Consider the following 20,673-nt stretch of genomic DNA (forward strand, 5'->3'; position numbering starts at 1 on the left):
TGTAATGATTTGTGTCTTTTGATGTGGGGAAAATTTCACTAAAGATATTGTTTAACAAAAAAATAAATATTAAATCTGCTTAATATAAATAGACTCTTAGTCAGTTACAGCTATATTTAGATGCAAAGGCAACCCTATTATGGCTGTTTCAGATGCAATTGAACCTTTTAAACGCTAGTGCTATCCTAGGAAAATATCATCCCCAAACTGAATCAGGAATAGCTCCTCAACCATAACATACAACATAACATATTTCTGGGCTATATATATATATTATATATATGTATATACATTAATAATAATGTTTACTGTTTACATGTTTAGATTTTTACTTCAAAACACTATTTATTTCCATATAGCCATGTTACAAATAAAGAATAAATTAATAAATCTCTCAAACACATTGAAGAAATAATAAACACAATGTCATATTTGACAGAAGAGAAGTCGTACAATAGAAAACAATCAAAAACCTTGTCTAAAGTAAACGAGTGTAAATATGCACGCCAGCGGGCCGTCCACCCGTTAAGAGGTTAACTGGCATTAAAAAATAGACACACACACTCCAAGAAACACCTTAATTTAATATTCTTCCAGCACCCCCGACGTTCTCTGAATGACCCCATTGAGAAACGCTACCTTTGTTTTAGTACAACCGAATAAAGCATACTCTGTTTTATCATCTATTTAACTGAAGAAGACTTGTAACTAGAGATTTAGGCTATAAACTTGTCCGGAAAATGTTTACTGAGGTAATAAATAAAGTGAGAAGTAGGGTCATTTTCTCATAGACTTCTATATAGCCAGACTTTTTTAACAACCAGTGGAGTTGCCCCCCTGCTGGTCATTAGAAAGAATGCAGGTTTAAGGCACTTGCATTGGCTTCACTTTTCAGACGGATGCCCCTTTAATTGTACTCTGAGAAATGTACTGCATGTTAGTAGAAATGTATCTTAATCAAATATATAGTATGACAGATATCTCGGTCCTAGCTTCCCTTTTGTCTGTGGCATTAGTCAAGGAGCATTTGAAAGTATAGCCAAACTCTAGTTAATATGAGGGCAACGTTGGACTGATAAAAAAATAAATAATTCCCTTCAATCACAGATCAAATGATTTGCAGCATTCTTCTGAGTATTTAGCAGCACAGACCCAGCACTGCCTCAAATCTGCTATTCTGAAGTGCTTCAATACTTGTGTATGACATTAATGCCTAATCTGTTGTGAAAGTGCTGAGGACTTCTTGAGCTGCAATCTAAGCATGAACCACAACATACATGAAAACATAAAGTAAGACTTAAATGCCTCTGTGAGGTTGAACAGATCAGGAAATACACGTTCCTTCATCCCTTTACTGCACATACCCAGTAATTAGTAAATGGACTGCATTTATATTGTGCTTTACTACACCCTAAACCACTTTTGCGCTTCCTCCAGCTTTTATCCATGCTGGTGTTCATCTGAAGGAAAGGTCCAGGTGAGAAGTATAGAGAAATGGTGATGTAATCCCAACCAGTTTAAATCACAAATACATTTAACAAATATCAATAAATAATTCTTAGAAATATCTTGCAATTCAGACCACAGACAGTTCTACACATGGAGGCCACATCTTGTCTCCTACTGATGTAGCAGGGTGTGAAACATGTCCCATCTGTCCTGTTAGGTTTCACTCACCTGTATCTGACACCATCATTTTCACACTGCAAAAATAATCTTCCAAACATTGTTTTTCAAAATAAATATTTTTAATACTTACACTAAAAACAAAAAGAGTATTAATATTGTAAAACATTTTACAGCACCAATAAATATATTAATGTGAAAATATACTAAAAAATATGTGGCTGTACAAACTCAAGAACAAGTCTGTCATTTAAATACAAATAGAATGTTCTGAGAACTGGAGAGTGTGCTCACTGAGCCAGCAGCATGTCTCAGTGAGCACACTCTCAGGCCTCAAGTTTGAGGGTGGCAGCACAGAAGGTCAGTTCACATGAACAGCAGTGGTACAGCTGGCACTAATAGAAACACAGGTAGGATTCATGAAATATGTCTTGGGTCACTATACTGTGGAATAAGGACTAAAATCTGAGTCTGAAGTCAGAATCACTGACTTTGAGTCTTGACCCGTCTTCTGACCATTCCTGACATATTGTACAGAGCCTCGCAGGTAGTACAATTAGGAGTTCACACCTTTTAATTAATAGTGCACACAAATAAGTAATCCGTTCCTTCAAATAAATAATAATTTCATATGTCTTCATACCGGACATGAGTACCCCGGCACCTGCCAGGCTCCATAGAACTGGGATGAATGTCAGAACTAAATTATTTTTCTCATGGTCATATTTAAAATAATATACACAATATATGGAGGCACATACTGTATTACAGTGACCTTAACTTATTTCAAATGATTTTATCTTATATAACATATGTATAGTATTTTTTTTAATGTTCTTATTGTAACATGTTTCTTTATCCTTCACAATAAAATATGTACCTTCCAACATAACTTAACTTTATATCCTATTTCTTCCTCTATTATGTCTCATCAATGATGAAGGTCTTCTTCTCATATGTTAACAGTTTAGCATCAAAGGAAATGTTTACATTTGCAGTAAGTGGCTGTATCCTACTGAACCACACATCAGTGTATTACGTGCGAATGAGGTGGTTATGTAAGGGTTGGAGTTAGAGAAAACACTGTGCCAGTTCACCACCGTCAGACTAGAGGCCTGTCTGATTGGACATTCTTCACTAAATTAGGTCCGAGCTGAGTAGCAGCAACGAGACGACTTCAGTCCTCCATATGACGTGCCTTTGGGCCCACAAGTGCAAAACCACATGTCCATCGGCCCAGACCAAAATGAAAAACACCTGTGTTGGCGCATCATTCACGCACATGTTGGTGGCTGGGGTTTCTATCGGTCAACAGGCCCACCATGATCCACCTCTAGCTGGTGAGAAACACAGCTTTAGTTTAAATCAGGAATGTCAAAGCATTGTCTTTCAGTCCTTTTTCCCCACAAAAAAAGGAGTCTACAGTCATACATGTTCTCCATTCAATCTCCGGACAGATTGAAAACAATAAAAAAAAATAACCTTAACACTGCATATAAATATCAGAATACAGAATACTGAGCATATTCTATAAATTAAATGTAGTGTACTAGACAAAGGGATTTCTAGTAAGTATATACAGATCGTTTAGGGTGAACTACTGTGGTGTGGATGCCTGACTATTTCTTTGGAACACACACAAAGCCATTAAATAAGGAAACTGGAAGGTTGCGGATTTCTACAGTGAGGTGCTGATCTGACCTGTGATCAGTCTGTCTAACTTGTCTCCATATATACCTACAGAAATATCCCTTTAAACAACCTGGTCTCAAGACATTTTGTGAAAGGAACACAATACCTCATAATGTAAATAATTAACTCTGTGCACATCTGTTTTCCCGTCGGGGAAGGGTTACATGAAGGAGGCAGGACCAGAAACAGGTAGTGGTTTCTTACCTTTATGTTGGAAACTTCGACTTCCTAACTCTTGTCCTACCCTTAAGTCCAACATTAACGTTGTTTACTTGGCCATACTTAGGGATAGGCCTTACACAAACCCTAACATTTATTTATTTTGTTTAATAAAATCTTTTTACTAGCTAAAACTTCACCATTAGCTTCGCTTTAGTTCAGCTCTTGCCATCGTCACGTAACCCTTCCATAAGGAAAGAAGGTCATCTTCACATTATCCGTCACCACGGCACATAACCTGCATCCACAGTCACTTCAGGAAACTCCGAGAGACTTTGAAGGTGTATTTTCACACCGGCTGGAGTCAGTCCATACAGTGGGGACAAAGCTTCACATCATGTCACAGAGGGAAACAGTCCTTGGACCTGTAATTCAGTTCAAGTACAACAGGCGTTCCTCCCCCTCCTCCTCCTCTTCGTCCTCCCTCCATCTCCCCTTAGTCTCTCTTCTGTCAGAGTTCGGAGGTGAGTTCGGCTTCTGCTGCACTGCTCGTTTTTGTTACTAAGAAATATTTTAAGAGATTCATATCCACAGCAGACCAGCATCCAGTGAAATGTTACATACAAATAACAGATTTCTTCTACCAATTCTACCCATGAGCAGAACACCACTGAAACATTTTCCATTCACACGCCAGTGGCGCATTCGTTTCGCTTTAAATAGTGTCTTTTTATGTAGCAGCAATACACATTGTCGATGTACTTATAGTATATGTACATATATATTAATATCTTTAGGCGGAAATCAGTGGCAAGTGGCAAGAACTGCGTTAAGAATGTCCTGTCTTGCGTTGTCATTGTGTGTCCTTGCAGGGAATGCATCCTCAGGTTTCAAAGTGCTGAGCCAAGAAAATAACTCCTTCATAACAGTGTTGCTGGTCTCATCTTCTCGGTTTATCACATCTGTCGAAGACAAGATGAAAATCTGGTTAAGTGACTGCACATTGGTTTTGTACAGCCTCGTCTCACAGAACATGATGAACACCATTTCTTACACAACATTGCTCCATGCAAAAATAAGGGATTATTTAGAGACAAGGGCAAAACAAGAAGCAGAAGTGGAGAGTGTGTGTGTGTGGGGGGGGGGGGGGGGTTTCTGCTGTATATAAATGTTTTATTATATATATAATATAATATATATATATATATATATATATATAAATATTTTTATTTAAAGGTTTGCCCTTCGAAATTGAGCAAAACACTTGATTTAAACTTCAAATTGAATTCTTATGTCACTATGTTTTCTGGCAGCTTAGGTTTCAGGGGTTGGGTTATAGCTGGAACTGGGGGGTGGGGTGGAGTGGTTGGGTGAACAGGCACCAGACCCCCCCCCCCCCCCCCCACACACACACACACCCCGTCCTTAGGTCCCCTCCACTATTTCTCCTGAACACTGAGTAACAAATTGGAATCATGTCAGTGGTCACTTCACCCAGAAGTGTGTGGCTCTGTAAATCCAAAGCAGTGTGGGGGGTCCCTCGGGGGTGAGAGGTCATGGAAGTGATTGGGTCAGGAGAGGTCGTGACACCTTGATAACGAGGGGGCAGCAGTCCCAGCACCGCTCTATTTGGTGCTTCAAACAGTCGGCGTGATGAGTTTCACTCCACTCATTAGTATTTGAGGGTTTTTTACTCATCAAAATGACACACATGACTAGGAGGCAGTACATGTGACATGTAAGCAGCATGAACACGATCACCTGCAAACCTTTGCCAAAATGTATGATCATGGAAACCCCTGACATTGTTTTTTGACTCTTTGTCTACTAGTAACAGAGCAACAATCTCCTCCCTCACAGATAGATTCATATTTTATCACTGGCATTAAAACCTTGTATCTCCAATTTGGTGTTTTTTTCTTTAAAAAAAAAAAACTCATGAAACTTAACTTACTTTTTCCCCTCAAGGGCTTTCAGCCTTCTCTCAAGGTCTTCAGCAGCAAAAGGAGTTTGCTCTGTATGAGTAAAGAGTACTGAGCAAAATCTATCCACTGATGAAGACCGTGAAAGCTCTGGGACTTAAAAAGGTAGTAAGTGGGCCGTGAGTTCAGATTTTTGTCAGGTTTTCTATTTCCTTTGTCAAGGATGAATTGTCAAAGTAAAATTTGCCACCAGGATTAATAAAGAACTCTATCTAGTCATCTATGTAGCTAAGAATTAATTTAACGCAAACTGTCTCTGAAATTTCTGCCTTCACCCCAATATAGTGGAGGTCAATGACAGGAATCAATGAGTGAGTGAGATTGGGGTGTGACATACAATAAAGGTCTGTGGACAGAATCAAACTGGGGGGCATTTATGTGATATCTCCTTAAACTATCGGCAATCAGGAAGTCCTGAAAAATGACATTTTTATTCAATTTGTATTGGAATTACTATCGACTGAAGGAATATTCACAATGCAAATTACTCACAGTGACATCTGCGGATTGTAAAGAATAATGCAGAAACAATTTCTGCATTAATCTTTCAATGTTTTGACCTTCCCAAATGAGATTGCATTCAGCTTTATTATATTAGGGTGGCAGTAAGTGGATTTCATAAAACCTGAAAAAATAAAAACTCTGCAAAGCTAGATATCACCAGAGGTAAGTGACACAATAAGGGTGAACCAACCCTTTAAAAGTTTACTTACTCCTCCATGGGCTGGAGCAATCCTCTTCGGCTCATACAAACCCTAAAAGCCTTTCCTTTACATAATGGCTTTTATCATTTAGCTAAAACATGATCACTTATTGAACTAAGAAAAACCTTGCATTCATTTCTAACTTCAAGTTTGGGAGTTTCTAACCCTAACCCACACTTTTATAATAGATGTTTTAAATCTGAACGGAATAACATCGTGGCATGCAAGCAGTAGCATCTTAAACATTCAGACTGGATTAAATCAACATTTCAGTGGTAACATAAAAACATCTGAACAGTCTGAAACAATGCAAGCACAGAGAAGCACGGAACTGCCACATTCCCACACACACCAGCACAACATCAAAAAGCAAAGAGAAGCATGCATTTCTCAGCAGGAAATCAATCTTTGCTGGAAGCACAGAGATGGGTAGACAGGTGGGGGGGAGAATTAGGGGTTTCAAGGCACGTTGTTTATCGTGTATGTATGGTAAACAAACCTGCAAGTTCTTTCGTTTAACTCAAGTTGCCTGGACTTGCAGTCTAATTGTGTGAATTTGCAGGAACATTTACAGGTGAGAGGGTCCTGCACAAACAAGCGCTTCCTTCTCTCTGAGCAAGGCGCACAGTGGCTGCAAGGGAAGCAAAAAGGGAGAGACAGAGAGAAATCTAAGCTATAGAGCGAATTCTGCAGAAAGGGCAGACACAGACACTCATGCAACATCCCTATCCTCCCCTCCTCACACCCCAACCCACCCCTCACTGACATCGCTTGGTAAAGACAATACTATTTACACACAGGATTTGTGGCTTGGATTTGATATTTCAGCAATTAGACTAATCCATCAACTCTGGCATCCTCGTGCCCTTTAGCACCTGTATAAATGAAGCTTGGAACGATCTGCTCCAGGAACGACACAAGGCCATTATACAGACATCATGTTTGATGCTGTGTTTGAATCACAAGGTTAAAGAAGCTCTGCAGTAAGTAGTGTGCCACCATGACCGTGACTTTATAATTAAAGAACAATCACTTTCTGGAAATCAATGAATCTTCAGTGGTGACATCGTCCTACACCAGAAGGTGTCATCAAAGGTTTAGCTAATTAGGCAAACAGAATTTTGTTTTCATAATTTAATGTGCTGTAAAAAGGTTAAGGGGTTTCATGTTCAAATGCATTAATGAATCGGGTGCACTCAATGAGTTTGCATTGTCATCTTTCAATGCTGTGGGATAGCATATTGAAATTTACATGACAATTTTTGTTTGCAGAACCTTAAAACAAGCAGACGCTGCCAAAGCAAACTGAGCCAACTCCACCCAATACTTTATAATAAGTCCTTAAAGGTTACCTTTGACCAATGTGACCGAGGCAGCAGGGTCACCCATAGAAGGCGCACGGAGATGAAAAATGAACATCTAATATTTTGATGTTGAGGTAGACACTATAGTTGCTGCATTATCTGTCACAGTGCTCAGCTTATGAGATGGAAGGTCACACCAGAGACACAACAAGGACAGAACTAGATATGTAACAGTAGCTGCTATGGGGTGAAAAGGAACTATGCTTTGTCTTTTACAACTGATTTTGTGTTGAATAACACACATCCAATCAGCAGGATCAATTCTGTATCACCTCCTAGACCTCCTGTTTGAAAACAGGAGCAGAGCAACCCAAAGCAGAACTTATCTATGAACCTCTCAAGGCTACAATGAGCTTAAGCTCTACACATGTGTCTGTACTTCTGTTCTACTGCAACTGTAGCTGTGGCCATCTATCATCTGAAACAAAAGCAAACATGGCAACAGATAAAAAACCCAACAGAAGGTAGAAGCAGCAAGCACTTATCAGTGCAGCACACTACAGGCCAGCAGACAGCCTTAAAGATAACCATTTCTCATAGAGATAGTGGGACACAGGCCATGGGAAATTAATTTTGCTGCCATAGAAATGGAGTGACATCTTGTTGCAGATGTAAAAAGAACACAGGTAACAAATGGAACCTGTGTAGAAAAGGTTAATTTAGAAGACACTAAAATGTTCTTTGGCACCAAACCATCAAGAAAAGTAGCATGCCCAGACATACTGTAGCATTGAGTCAGGCCTAAATAATCCTGCTGGTGTCTCTGGCTTTCTGCCCTACAAACCGGACAGACAGATGGAGACACCTGAGCAGATGTAGGGACTGTCATGCAGGGTTCAAGCCATAGCTGATAAAGCCAAACAGGAGGTAACCAACTAACAGAACATCTGCCCTAATCTGATCTCCTTATTAGCAGGGGTCGATATATCCATGGGACTGGGCAAGGTGTATCAAGGTGTATGTTCCTCTTTATAGCACCTCCACTCCACCCTGCCACAGGGCTAACTACTACATGCCTACGTGCGCATTGACAGGCAGACATCCAACAAGGCTGGACGAAGCTCAGCTGAGTCCCATGACAAGCGGGTTTGACTTAGCTAACATGATCCAATCTCTCCTCCACCAATCCATCAGGTTTTAACCCGCCAAGGCACAGATCTGAACACATGCACTCCTCTTATCCAATTAACAAGCTGACCTACTGCTGAAAAGCCTCAAGACACAAACCACATGCATGTGTCAAACACACACAGCCCTATGTCAACCGTGACAGTGAGTGAATTCTCTCAATCTACGGCGACACTTCAGCTCGTCTCCGAGCTCATCCTCTATTTACACCACTAAAAATAAAAAGAGGTTAACTGCATGACACCTGTTGCTATGATTAGACTGGGGAAGTAGCCGAGGGCCGAGGGTCAGGTTTGTGCAACTGGAGTCAGTGTGCAGACAGCAGCGGGTGGTCTGAAGCCGGCCGGCAACGCCTCAATCACTCACGCTGTTATAGCCGTACCATAAAGTACTAAACCCGCTGCCATAAAAAGAGCATGCTCAAAGTGTGAGAGCCCTGTAAAGATAGGCGGAAGATCTGAAGGATCTACTCTCCACCTCCAACATCATGGAAACATGATGGTACACTTTGAGTTGGATGATATACTTTTGACTTCTTAAATTCTAGCATCACCACACATGGTCTCTTTCTGTTGAACTGAATTGAAAGGAACACTGAAACTGAAATATATTATTTCTAAGTCTGTGCATATTAACCAAAGTTCAAAAAGCTAGAAGTGGGTAGTGAAACTTAATATGCATTTGGTACCGACCAAATCGTGTAAGTAGCACAGAGAATAACTTGTCCAAAACTGAAGCTGAAATTTAATTTGTAATCTTATTTCCTTATTCTTTGTTCTGATAGTTCCTGATTTACAGTAAATCTCAATTTGGCCACTTTAGGGAAAATAGTTTGAAGGTTCTCTCCCATGTTGTGTTTAGACAACATTTAATTTGAGGGCTTTGGTGTTAAATAAAAAAACAAAGTTTTAAAAAAGTGTATCAAATATTTACCCCAAATTAACAATAATGCTGTCACTACAAGAAGGAGCCCCAATGTTTTGTCTCACCGCTGTTCAATAATCTATGGCTGAACAAATTCACAAAGAGTGTGCATCTCAACACGAAGACAGAGTCAGAATGCATCTCTATGAGTCTGTTAGCAGAGCTCTGCTGGTTCCAGTACAACACGCCACCAACCAAAGTCAAAGACACTAAATGTCTCTTTCACAGCTAAACCAGTACCCCCCCAGAAACCCTTCGAACAGATAACAAAACAGAAAAAACAGAACACGTACTTACTATTCTTTCTTTGCTTGAACCTCTGGCTTTAGTCTGAAATGAAAAAAAGAGCACAATGATTTAGTTTTTTGCTTTTATTTTTTGTACAGCACTGTCACTGTGTGTGAGGTGTACAGTCTCTTACCTGCATTCACACTTTTGATGCTCTGTGAAACTTAAGTGAATAGTATGTTGCGTTACCATTGGTCTGTAACGCATTACCTTGAAGAGAGAGGACAAAACAAGGCACGATTTAGATTAAACATCAACATGACTTTTTGTAACCCTGACCGCTCTGAAACCAAATGGCTCCAAGACATGACCTGTCTGTATTACTTTACGACCCTATACTTCTCCAGCCAAACAGCCAGCCTTGTTGGAGGAAGGGAGATGTTTTGACCACACAGACATGGCTGTAAACACAGTGTGTCGAGGTAAACAACATATCTGAGATGCCTTGCCGCCTCACTTTCTCTGCTCTGCTTCTGGAAAAATAGTTTGTCTCTCAGTGAACAAAAACAAAACCTTGGCCTCAAAACCCCTTTTCATAATGCATGTTTAAGAATAACAAGGAGCTACTAAACCTTACCCTATGTTTGTGCTCTCAAATTTTTAGATTTGAGGTTCAACAAAATTATCTTAACACAAACTCCTCTTACTAGCTTTTTCTGGAACTCTCAATGTCATGGTCTTCACCAGTGGTTGGAGTTTGCTCAGTTTAAGTGGCGATAGATCAGCTGTCAAAATGTGACCTGCTATGGAAATTCAGTCAAGTGATAACATGTAACTCCATACTTAGATCACACGTGATGACAACTGAGCCATAACAACTAAGCAAAGTCCATCTGCTGAGGAAGACCATGAGCTGTGGTTGAAAATGGACGTTATGTGAAGATTATTCTGTCAAACAACTAGTTCCATTGTCAAGAATGAACTTGTATGTGTAAATAAAAAATAAAAATTCCCTTTAGATTGTACCCTTGAATGAATACAATCTGTTCACAAATTACAATTAACAGATCATAAACTTTAACAATATTGTTCAGAGTAATAGCTTAAGTGCTACCATGAAGTCCCATAGTTGACCACGGATGATTTAAATGTCTTTTTTTTCACAAGTTAAGTTCAACAAAGGATCATTTTGTGAATGTGGTCTTCCCCTGGGCTCACCTGCAACGTGACGTTGCGGGTTTCCGTAGATACACACTCCATTGCTTCGTCAGTGCAGCAGCCTCCGCAGCGGTTGAGGACCACGCAGGAAGGAATGTAGGTGTGTTCTGTGTCCTCCGGATACTCCTGGAAGATGTCCACCAGCATCTCCCTGGGCTGACATAAACTCTTGGTGATGACTTCTGTGAGAAGGATAACTGAAAAAAAAAGACAAGAAGATTGATCATATTTTCATCATCGTCATCATCTTTATAGCCAGTGCAAAAGGTGAGTAGAACAGCTTTATGTAATAATGGATCGACTCTACATCTTTCACCATTGCCTGCTTGCAGAAATCTTAACTGTTTCTTGAAAAAGTAAATGAGTCTATGTCAAACTGGCAGAGATGAAAACAGCCTGCCAATCATTTGGTGGAAATGGATATGACATGTTTGACTCCCAGTACTGTGTGCAAAAGTAAAAGAAATGTCAAGAAGACAAAATGACAAAATACAAGAAACCCACATTTAGAGGTAGACAACTCAATACCATGTGACAGAAGAGTGAAATAGATCTTAAATGGAATGACATACTTTAGGGATTATTTCAGAGGCTACACAGCTGGCTTCGAGAAGCAACACTTCTGACAGTGGAATTAAGGTATATGTACTGCAGGTGGATACAGATATATACTATATAGCAGCAAAGTCTGTACATATTTAAAGCAAAACTGCATTACAACATGACACACAAGCAAGTAATATTTGAAGATCAAGAACAGAAAGTTGATAACAGAGTTTAGATTACGATGTCAGACAGAACCCTATAACACAAAGCTCAAGACCTAAAGAAACTAATTGAGTGACCTGCCAGCCCTCTCTGTATTTCTATTCCCTGTGCAGCCCAGAATAATCCGTCCCACAGTCCATTAGACTAGGTTCCCAGAGACCCCCAGCTTACTCCTGACCCTGGTTTGTCAGAGCAGCCATGACCTCAGGCACTGTGGTGCCAGGGTTCATCTCTGACATGTGACCTCAGGAAGCCCACCCCTGTGCAAGCTCTGCCTCTGGACTAATGCTGCAGACGGACTGTATTAGCTTTATGATTATGTTTCCAAAATGCTGCAAATAATACCCAGATTGATGCTTGAGAATGTGGTAACTTTAGCAGAGACATGATGAGGCAAGTTGCCTTTACAGACCGTGGAATAAAGTACTCTCACGTCACAATGGAAGCTCTTTGGTGATACATCAGATATATCAATAATTATACTGTAATAATACCTTCATGTTGACTGGCTAGGGTCAGAGGTAACCTTCATCGTGTCGAAGGTGGACCTCACTGAAAGCCGTTTCTAAATAAAAACTAAATGTATTACCACCATGTATCACTCCAGCTCTATAATGATCAAATCTTCAGTTTTGGCTGCAGAGGACATGAGCAGCTAAAACATTAACACCTGCTGGGTGGATTTGGTTCATGTCAAGTCACTCAACTGGTTCTACCTCCTAACTAGGATTACAAACATTTGCTCTGTGTAACATCATCCTTTAACAGTTGCTCTGGTGATACTCTACAAGTGTCTTTTACTCAACAAATGTAATAACAAAACCCAGAACAACAGTGAATGTATCCCACTAACGAGTTTTGCGTGTGTATCAAGGTCTGATATATCATCTTCCTCTGTGCCATAGAGCACTATTGATGTCCAAACACTATTAGATACACATCAATGAGCCTCACTGTACTGCCCTATGTGTTACTTAATCACAATCAGCATAGGGCATTGGCTTTTGACTATCAGAAAAGTCTTAACTCAAGGTCCACATTCACTTTTTTCAAGGATTTTCAATCTCATCATCATTATCACATGACCAAAGATAAATACTTAAGTCAAACGATGAGCCATCTGCATGAAAACTGAGCAAAATCATGATGGAGATTGTGAGATGTGGTTGAAAGGCCCAGAAAAGAGAAGCATAAGTTGAGTTGAGCACCATCCAGCTACGCCAAATAGTTCCTCATGTGTACGTACCAATATTATCTGTATCAATAACGGTTCAGAGATCTCCATGAGGACCAACCACACCACTGTCTTACCACAATGTAAGTGACAGCTCTTGACAGGTGCTATGATCTCTGACACTGTGGGTGTGAGAAGGTCAGCAGCATGCAGATGACACTTCTTGCTCCTCTACAAACACTCTCAACAACCACACAACCCATCCAGTGGTGCTGCTTGTAGCGACTAATCCGTGTCTCCATCCATCACCAACCAACAGGTCCAACCTTGGCCTCAGTACAACAGTATTACTTTCAAGTAAACATGAGTATGGCATTGAACCAAGGCTGAATGTCTGCTCATGTATTGACTGTGTTCTTCCACCATAGATTGGTAGAAAAAAACGAAACACAAAAACTGTAACAACTTCCAGTTATTGTGGAGGCACTCACTACCTTTTCTCTCACATAAACTCTTGTTTTGAAATCTGCAGCACTTTATGGCGACTCCAAAGTCCTGAGTGAGACCTTTCACTGCTGAGCACTTTGATTCCTATCTGCTCTGTACAGAAAAACAATCCCCACTCAGCTTATGCTAAGGAACAAACCCCCCTACATGTATCAAACCTTTAAAGAAATAAAGTAAGTCTTAGGCAGAGTAGATACACATGTTCCTCACATGTCCACTAGGCGGCTCTGTTCATCTGGCCTGCACACTGAGGAAAAGAAGTCTTTAAATTAGACAGCTCTGTAGAAAACTTACCCTCATTTTTACTCTTCTCCACTTCCTTGTTAATGCTGGCAGTCTGTAAGAGATGCACATCAGACCAGGTGTTAAATATTTCATATCTGCATGCAGCACTGCCCCTATAAAAATGTCATCACCATAAAACAAATCCAAATTATAGCTTGTTAACTTTTACTATACTCATCTGTAGTACATCAAAGTACATAAATGTTTTTTTTTCAGCTCTTAAAAACATAAATCAAAAGATGATCCACGAGAAGCCAAATCACCAGTCTGATCAAACTACTTACCATGACTAAAGTGTACAATCATAAAGATGATGTATATCAGAATAAATGTGTCACACGTGTTGTTATAGGCCTTATTCACTTTTATATCTCTGCTTGTTAACAAGTGCAGTCAGATGTATCAGCCATGTCAAGCTACAAACACGCAGCTAAGGAGCAAGGCTGATTTACTTTCAAAATAAAAGCGCTGCAGCTAGGTTAATGTAATGTATGATAATCAAAAGGATAACTACATTTAATTAAAATTGACAACAAGTCTGGTTTGTATACCCATAGCCTACAGGTTTACTTCTACGCTCGAGTTTAATCATTTGAAGATAAAAGCAAGGAGCCCTAACAATATTCCAACATATTCCTATATATGCAACAAAAAAAACATTTTGTTACATGCATTCATGTCAAGTGGTTAAATCCAATTTGTTGAATTTCTGGGATATGGCTTAGTTTTATTTTGAAAGGAGCAACAGGAACCGGCCTTTATTTTGATTGTAAAAGACGTTGGCGAATCAGCACCCCTGGCAAAGCTCCGTTCACCTTATGTGGCTGCTGTAACCGGTGGAGATATTGCGTGAGAAAGCGGATCGGCCTGTGTGGGAACGAGGTGGGCATCCTGCAGGGCGGCAGGACAGGAGAAACCGGGTCTCAGCTTCCACACACTCCGGATAACCGTGAGAAAAACATGACTAAACCCTGCGGCTGAATATCTGAGAGGACTGACTGTACAGAATAAAAACTACACTCATTACTGAGCTCTGGTGAAGGCGCGTCAAGCAGAACTCCATTCAGAAATCTCACAGTTTAATGCATACTCTCCGAAAAATATTGTCCATATTAGTAATGAAAAGTAAAAGTAAAACGTAAAGTAAATACACTTTTAGGGAATCTTATCAGTCACTATTTAATTTGACATAGAGATAATCCAGCAAGCAGCATGTATTTAATCAAAATATACAACTTTTATGACGTATTCTCACTGTTACACCCAGTGAGCTACTTTGTGGTGAACAACATACATGCAGAATTACCTGTTTTAAAGAATCAAAAGAGCCTTTTGTTCATATCTTTGCACTTACAAAGCAAATCATAACTCACTGATTTTTGATGGACTCTGGTCCAACATGGAACCTTTTTTAAAGGTTTGACCAAGAAGGACAAAGTCAGACGAATAATTTTAGATACAAACAGAACATAACATTATAATAGTTTACCCACACAGGCAAGCTGGGATGTAGCCTATTTGGCCGACAGAAAATATGTATTTATCCACATTACATTTTCAGTTGTTATAATTAGCCCTGCGTATTTAATCAGTAAGCATGTGAACACAGTGTTTCCTTTGCGCAACACATTTACAGTCATTATATCTAAAGAGATAGAGGATAGAGCGAGCTGTTAGAGACCAGAATCCCTTGTCTTAATATTAATAATAACACTAAACATATACAATCAAAGACTCACCTTTACAGTGGATAGGTGAAGAACCGCTGCCAAAAGGATGTGTACCAAACTAACAACAAAGTTCATGGTTGTAATTCCGCACGATGAGCCTTGAAATCTCTGCGGTCGTTTAAGAGTAGAAAAAAAAAAAAATCTAATAATATCAGCAAAACAGCACGCACAGTCAAAAAATGAAAAATGAATATTTTTAAAAAACCGCGGCAAATCTTTGCTATAGCAAAAGCAAATCCATATCTTCCACACGCATGTGGCACGTTCACAGGGACCCTTCCAATGTATCCCAGCCACGCTCCGCTGGAAAGCTTACCATCCAACAAGCCTCGCTCATCCACAGACAAAGACACTGATGGGCTCTAAAATCCACGCTGGAGCCGGGACCTCGGGGTAACAGTAACAGGAATAATGTTCACTTTGAAAGCAGGAGACGGGGTCAGCTCATCAACTTTACGCACTGGTGTCTCTCTTTACACTCATTAATCCCACAACATGAAGGTGTGGGTGTGTGGAGGGATACTGCAGGCACTGTTTGCCGGTATAAAGTGATCCTATTGCTTTCTTTCGCAAACCTCCCTTGTAGTGTTTCTTATTGACTGTGCTGCGCCTCGGCTTCTCTTCTCTCTTTAAGATGTTCGGTGGAGCATCGACAGCAGATTGTCCCCGACACAGCAGCGGTACCAGTCTCTCTCGCGTTCTGTCTCCTCTTGGCGGCTGCTGCTGTAGTTCATGCGTTAATAAAGTGGCCCGGCATCAGCGGCCAGCAGGCTTATTACTGGAGGCGGGGCGGCTGGGAGGAACCAATGGTAGATGGGGTGGGGGGGACTTGACGTACTGTTCACTCACAAACTCATGGGAGAGGTTTCCACTCATGCCATGCTGTATCACTTAATGTAAGCAAAAGGAATTCCAGTTTATTGCAGCATCACTGTCTTCTGAGGAACACCTTTCCTATCAAACACCTTGTAACTCATACCCCATTCTAGCTTCAGTGCTCTGTTTCAACAGGAAATACAACACATCAGGGAAGTAAGCATGCTTTCTTTCTTTAATGTGAAATGGAGCACACTGAAAACGTTTCACCTTGAATTATAAGACTAACCCTTAAATGCTTACCTCAGGTATGCAGTGAGCCGGAACTATAATACACCCTGTCTAATTCCTTCAATGAAACTCAAACTGTTAACAATGTCCAGAAGTCAACATTTCAAAAATGAAAAATAAAGCACTGTTTCCCATATCTTTCTCTAAAAAGTTGATATTGTCTCTAGAGACCCGAGGTATGAAAGAGTGTTGCAGTTGTTATTCACGGCATGCTGGATGCAAGTGACGGCAGGTAATGTTGTTTTTTCCTGTGTGATGGCGCTGTTGTCTCACTGTTACCCTGGATAAAGACAGACATAATGATAAGCTTATATTAGCTTACTGTCACAGTAACATGAGAGGGCAGCACCTGGGTGTCAGGGAAAGTCAAGTCAAATAAATAACTCAAACAACCTACAGCAGCAATCTTTATAAAAACTGTCATATATAGCATTATATATGTGGCCTCTTGTGTTTCTTTAGTCTAAATGTCCAGTAACAGGGCATGCAAGTTGCTTCTATATGAGCTTGTCCACTTGATGCAGTTTGATAAGTGATAAGCTATTTCCTCAACCTTTATTCTGGAAGTGAATGCCACACTAAGATGTGCCTCAAAATCCTGCCCTCCCAGAGGAGTGACATGTGGTGAGTTGTACAAATGGGGATAAGATACAGACAGTATCCTCTCTAAGGCATTCATGGTGTCAGTTGTACACGTCAAAAGGAATGAAGCTCTACCTTTAGTATTTAGAGATGAGGGTAGGGAGATGGTCGTGATGGATGATGGGCGTTTAATGTGCAACAGTTTGAATTTAGAGACCGACTCCGGTCTGTGGGCGAGGTTAAGGATCACGTTGTGTCTCAAGCCTGAAGTCACTGCGTTAGTTAACAACATTTCCTCATTTGGTTAATAGAAAATGCAATCCGGTTGGCATTATATTTCCTCTAAACATAGTTGCTGTTGCAAATGAGTTGTATATAAACAACATTTCTAGGAGTTGCAATAAGTGATGGCGGTGGTTAGATGCTTGAGAGAGAAGTGGCATACTTTCAGAGAGTCACAAACATGGCTGTGATTCTGGTGTCACAGAGGGTTTTTCAGATGTTGTCAGACGATCCTAAAAGCACTTGGTTTAAATCATACTGATAATGACTGCTTTCATAACTTAATACGTTCTTTTTGTTTACGTCATGCAGCTGGTCCAAAGGCTGAACACTAGGACACTTATCCTTCTGTTGAAACACACACAGTAGAGATCGAAAGCGGTTCTCTTGATTTGGGGCCTTATGTGAACAATGCTTTACCTTTATATGTGACACTACTCCCTAACTTTGCACTTTTGCATCTGAAGGTGGATCGCTAATGCAAATAAGTGGCATATAAAAGTATTTTGTAGGAGACACGGTCAAGGGGAGAAATTACGTCAATACAGGAAGTCTGTGGCTCGACTCTCAGGGTTTTTTTTACCACTATTGTGTGTATTCTATCGGGTACTACTAACAATTACACATGTGCACGTATTTCAGTGCACTGTGCATTTGCCATCAAATAGATCTGATCTTCTGAAGTCTTAAAGCCCTCTAACTCGCCTTGCACTGGCTGACAGGAGATGCAGGCTTCAGCAGATCTGCGTTTGTGCTGCACTTTAGCCCTGGCAGCTCAGAGCACACACCTGGGAGTGTTCACACTTTGAAACATGTTGGGAGCTGTCATGATGCAGGGATTTAAGTTTTATGATGACTTTGATTTACTATACACATTTGCTTAGTTTAGATTAGACACAAAACAATTGACACATGAATTATTAGTGCAAACAGCAATACATTCAGACAGTTTCTACATATGAGCTCATTGCAAACATCATTTTGGATACAATTGAATAATCATGAAATACTCAAAGTCTTGTGCTTTAATTGCAGCAGCATACTTTTTTTATTATACATACATTCATGCCTATATATATTTAAATGCTTTCTCACTTGTAGTTAACATAATATTATTCATAACAGTATCAGTACTTTTTTCAGTGTTTTACCTCGACACAATGAACAAATGGTCTTTTCATGAGCTTTGTCTTTATTATATCAAGACTTTAATGTATTTATTATAAACGTAATTTTACTACAATATGAGTACAATACCAAAACCAAGAGGAATGATGGCTAACGTATGTAAATAAGGAATTTACGATTGATCTTTTAAGAATATTAAGAAAATGTGTTTTTCCCTCTTCATTTGCCTTGAAAATCTCCTTTACCACAACCTCTATGAGACAATCATTTCGTTGCTGTCAAACTTTAAAAGCAATCTTTTCTCTGCTGCTGTCATTTCAGGGTCAGATCGATCAACCCTCCAGTGTTTATTACAACCAGCGCCAATGTGTCGTTCCACTGAGCTCGTCAGGAGTCCCCCTCCACATCTCATCCAGCCAGATCTTCACCACTTCAGCACCACGAATGCTGACTTGTGTTGTAAAAGCGATTTGAGTGGAGTCCATTTTCCAATTGGCATCATTGGGAAGATCTGATTGGAATAGAAGGAAGAGAGAAAACTAGATTTCTGTAGCTCCTCTTTGCCCTGTTTACATGCCTTTGAAAATGTATCTATATATAATAGATATAGATATATCTATATATATATTTGACAAGACAGCGGAAGGTGCAGATGATTATGAAGACAATCTCTACTTTAATTTTGAGGTTTTGATTGTTTGCAACCTGATGCATGCTGGGACATATCGCAACAGAACAGGTGGTGTCGTGCTGCATTCAAAGCGTCACGCCAGCGTCCACACCTCAACCCCCTACTCTGATCTCCAGCAGAGTTTGGCTTGTTCTCTTTCAGCTCAGCCTGCAGTCTCATCCCAGAGATGGCTCAATGCTCCACTGAATCCACTCCACATAGTTTCCATGGTTCCTGCCCTCTCTAGCCTCCTTCTCTTTCTCTACTGTTGTCTTTTGTCCACCCCGTCTTGCGTGAGATGAGATTCACACCATGAGCAGAGGGTCGACTCTGCACCATATTGTGTTAACCAGCGGCCCTTGAGCCTCCACAGAAGTTTCTCGCCAGTTTAACAAGAAACTGTGCTCCCTTACTCGTCCGACTTGGAGACACATAATAGATGCTTGTAAACTGAGATACACTGTATTTATCTTTAGCTTTAGACAGAAAAAAATGTTTTAACATAATGTATTACTGTGACCATGTCAGGACCATTTAAGAGAAAATTCCAATAGAGCAGTTAAAGATACATTAAATAATGTTTTTGTGGAATCTATTGCCCTCATGATACCAAGGCATTAGTGCTTTGTAAAGAACAATTCAAAATAAAAAAAACTTAAAATAAAAACTTTTATCAAAATTAAGTTTTTATAGAGTAAAACTAAGTTACCCAAAGGTCATATACAACAAACAACAAAAAATCCTGTACTCTGCATTTCAGTGTTTGTAGAGACTGATCATCTGTGTGGAGGGGACACGAGAGATCAGTTTTTGGGGCAATAAATCCTCTTTTAATGGTTTTCTTCAAACCATCGCTGACTTGAATTGCAAGCCTGCAATACTGCCTTTAAAATGAAAGGACATTTATACCTACCTACTGCTAGTCCTCTGACTTTTTGGAGATATTCATTTAAATCATTCTCTTCAGTCAGCCCTCTAAAACTACATAATATCAAACATATGTAACTACTTTTATGGCTGGAACAAGTTGAGTTAAGTATAACTCATTTTTAGAGATGGATATCACAGCTCAAAATGTTCTCCAACTAACATGAGCAGACATTAAAGGGTTAAGCTGTGGCACCAGCAGCAGGTCAAGGTTTTATTTTATCCTGTGAAATATCCACCGATCCAAATGTTCATCTTTCCACATCTTTTGAAGAGTCAATCCTTATTCTGCTGCCATGTAATCAGTCCACACACTGTACACTTGACTAGAGCATGTTCCACGTCGGGCGGATGTCGTACAACAGGCCACACCTGATCACACCCAACTGTGATGATGTGTTTGGTCAGAGGTTCATCAGACTTGAATAAACCCACAGAGATAAATGCAGCATTGTGCTTCCTCCATACAGACCACACATTTAGTGCAT

At 40.0% G+C, this 20,673-nt stretch overlaps 1 protein-coding gene across 5 annotated transcripts in view; it reads right to left on the reverse strand.

The window, feature by feature from the left end:
- The window catches only part of vegfaa (vascular endothelial growth factor Aa), a 48,779-nt gene extending 32,561 nt beyond the window's left edge, over positions 1–16,218 (reverse strand). For 2 of the 5 annotated variants that reach the window (XR_003833755.1, XM_029452403.1), the window contains exons 1-6: positions 15,806–16,218; positions 15,499–15,597; positions 13,769–13,811; positions 11,026–11,222; positions 10,001–10,077; positions 9,877–9,909 (exon numbers count right to left, since the gene is read on the reverse strand). Coding sequence is in view for 4 of the 5 variants with exons in the window: in XM_029452403.1 (XP_029308263.1) it covers positions 9,877–9,909; positions 10,001–10,077; positions 11,026–11,222; positions 13,769–13,811; positions 15,499–15,597; positions 15,806–15,826 (470 nt within the window). In the remaining variant the exon portion in view is untranslated. Of the gene's footprint in view, positions 1–1,726; positions 4,440–6,662; positions 6,795–9,872; positions 9,910–10,000; positions 10,078–11,025; positions 11,223–13,768; positions 13,812–15,498 lie in introns of those variants that run through there. The other 3 variants (XM_029452401.1, XM_029452402.1, XM_029452400.1) reach the window with 3 other exon arrangements.
- Positions 16,219–20,673: the final 4,455 nt, after the last annotated feature.

Source organism: Cottoperca gobio, chromosome 16, assembly GCF_900634415.1.
Source record: "Cottoperca gobio chromosome 16, fCotGob3.1, whole genome shotgun sequence".
NCBI lineage: Eukaryota > Metazoa > Chordata > Actinopteri > Perciformes > Bovichtidae > Cottoperca > Cottoperca gobio.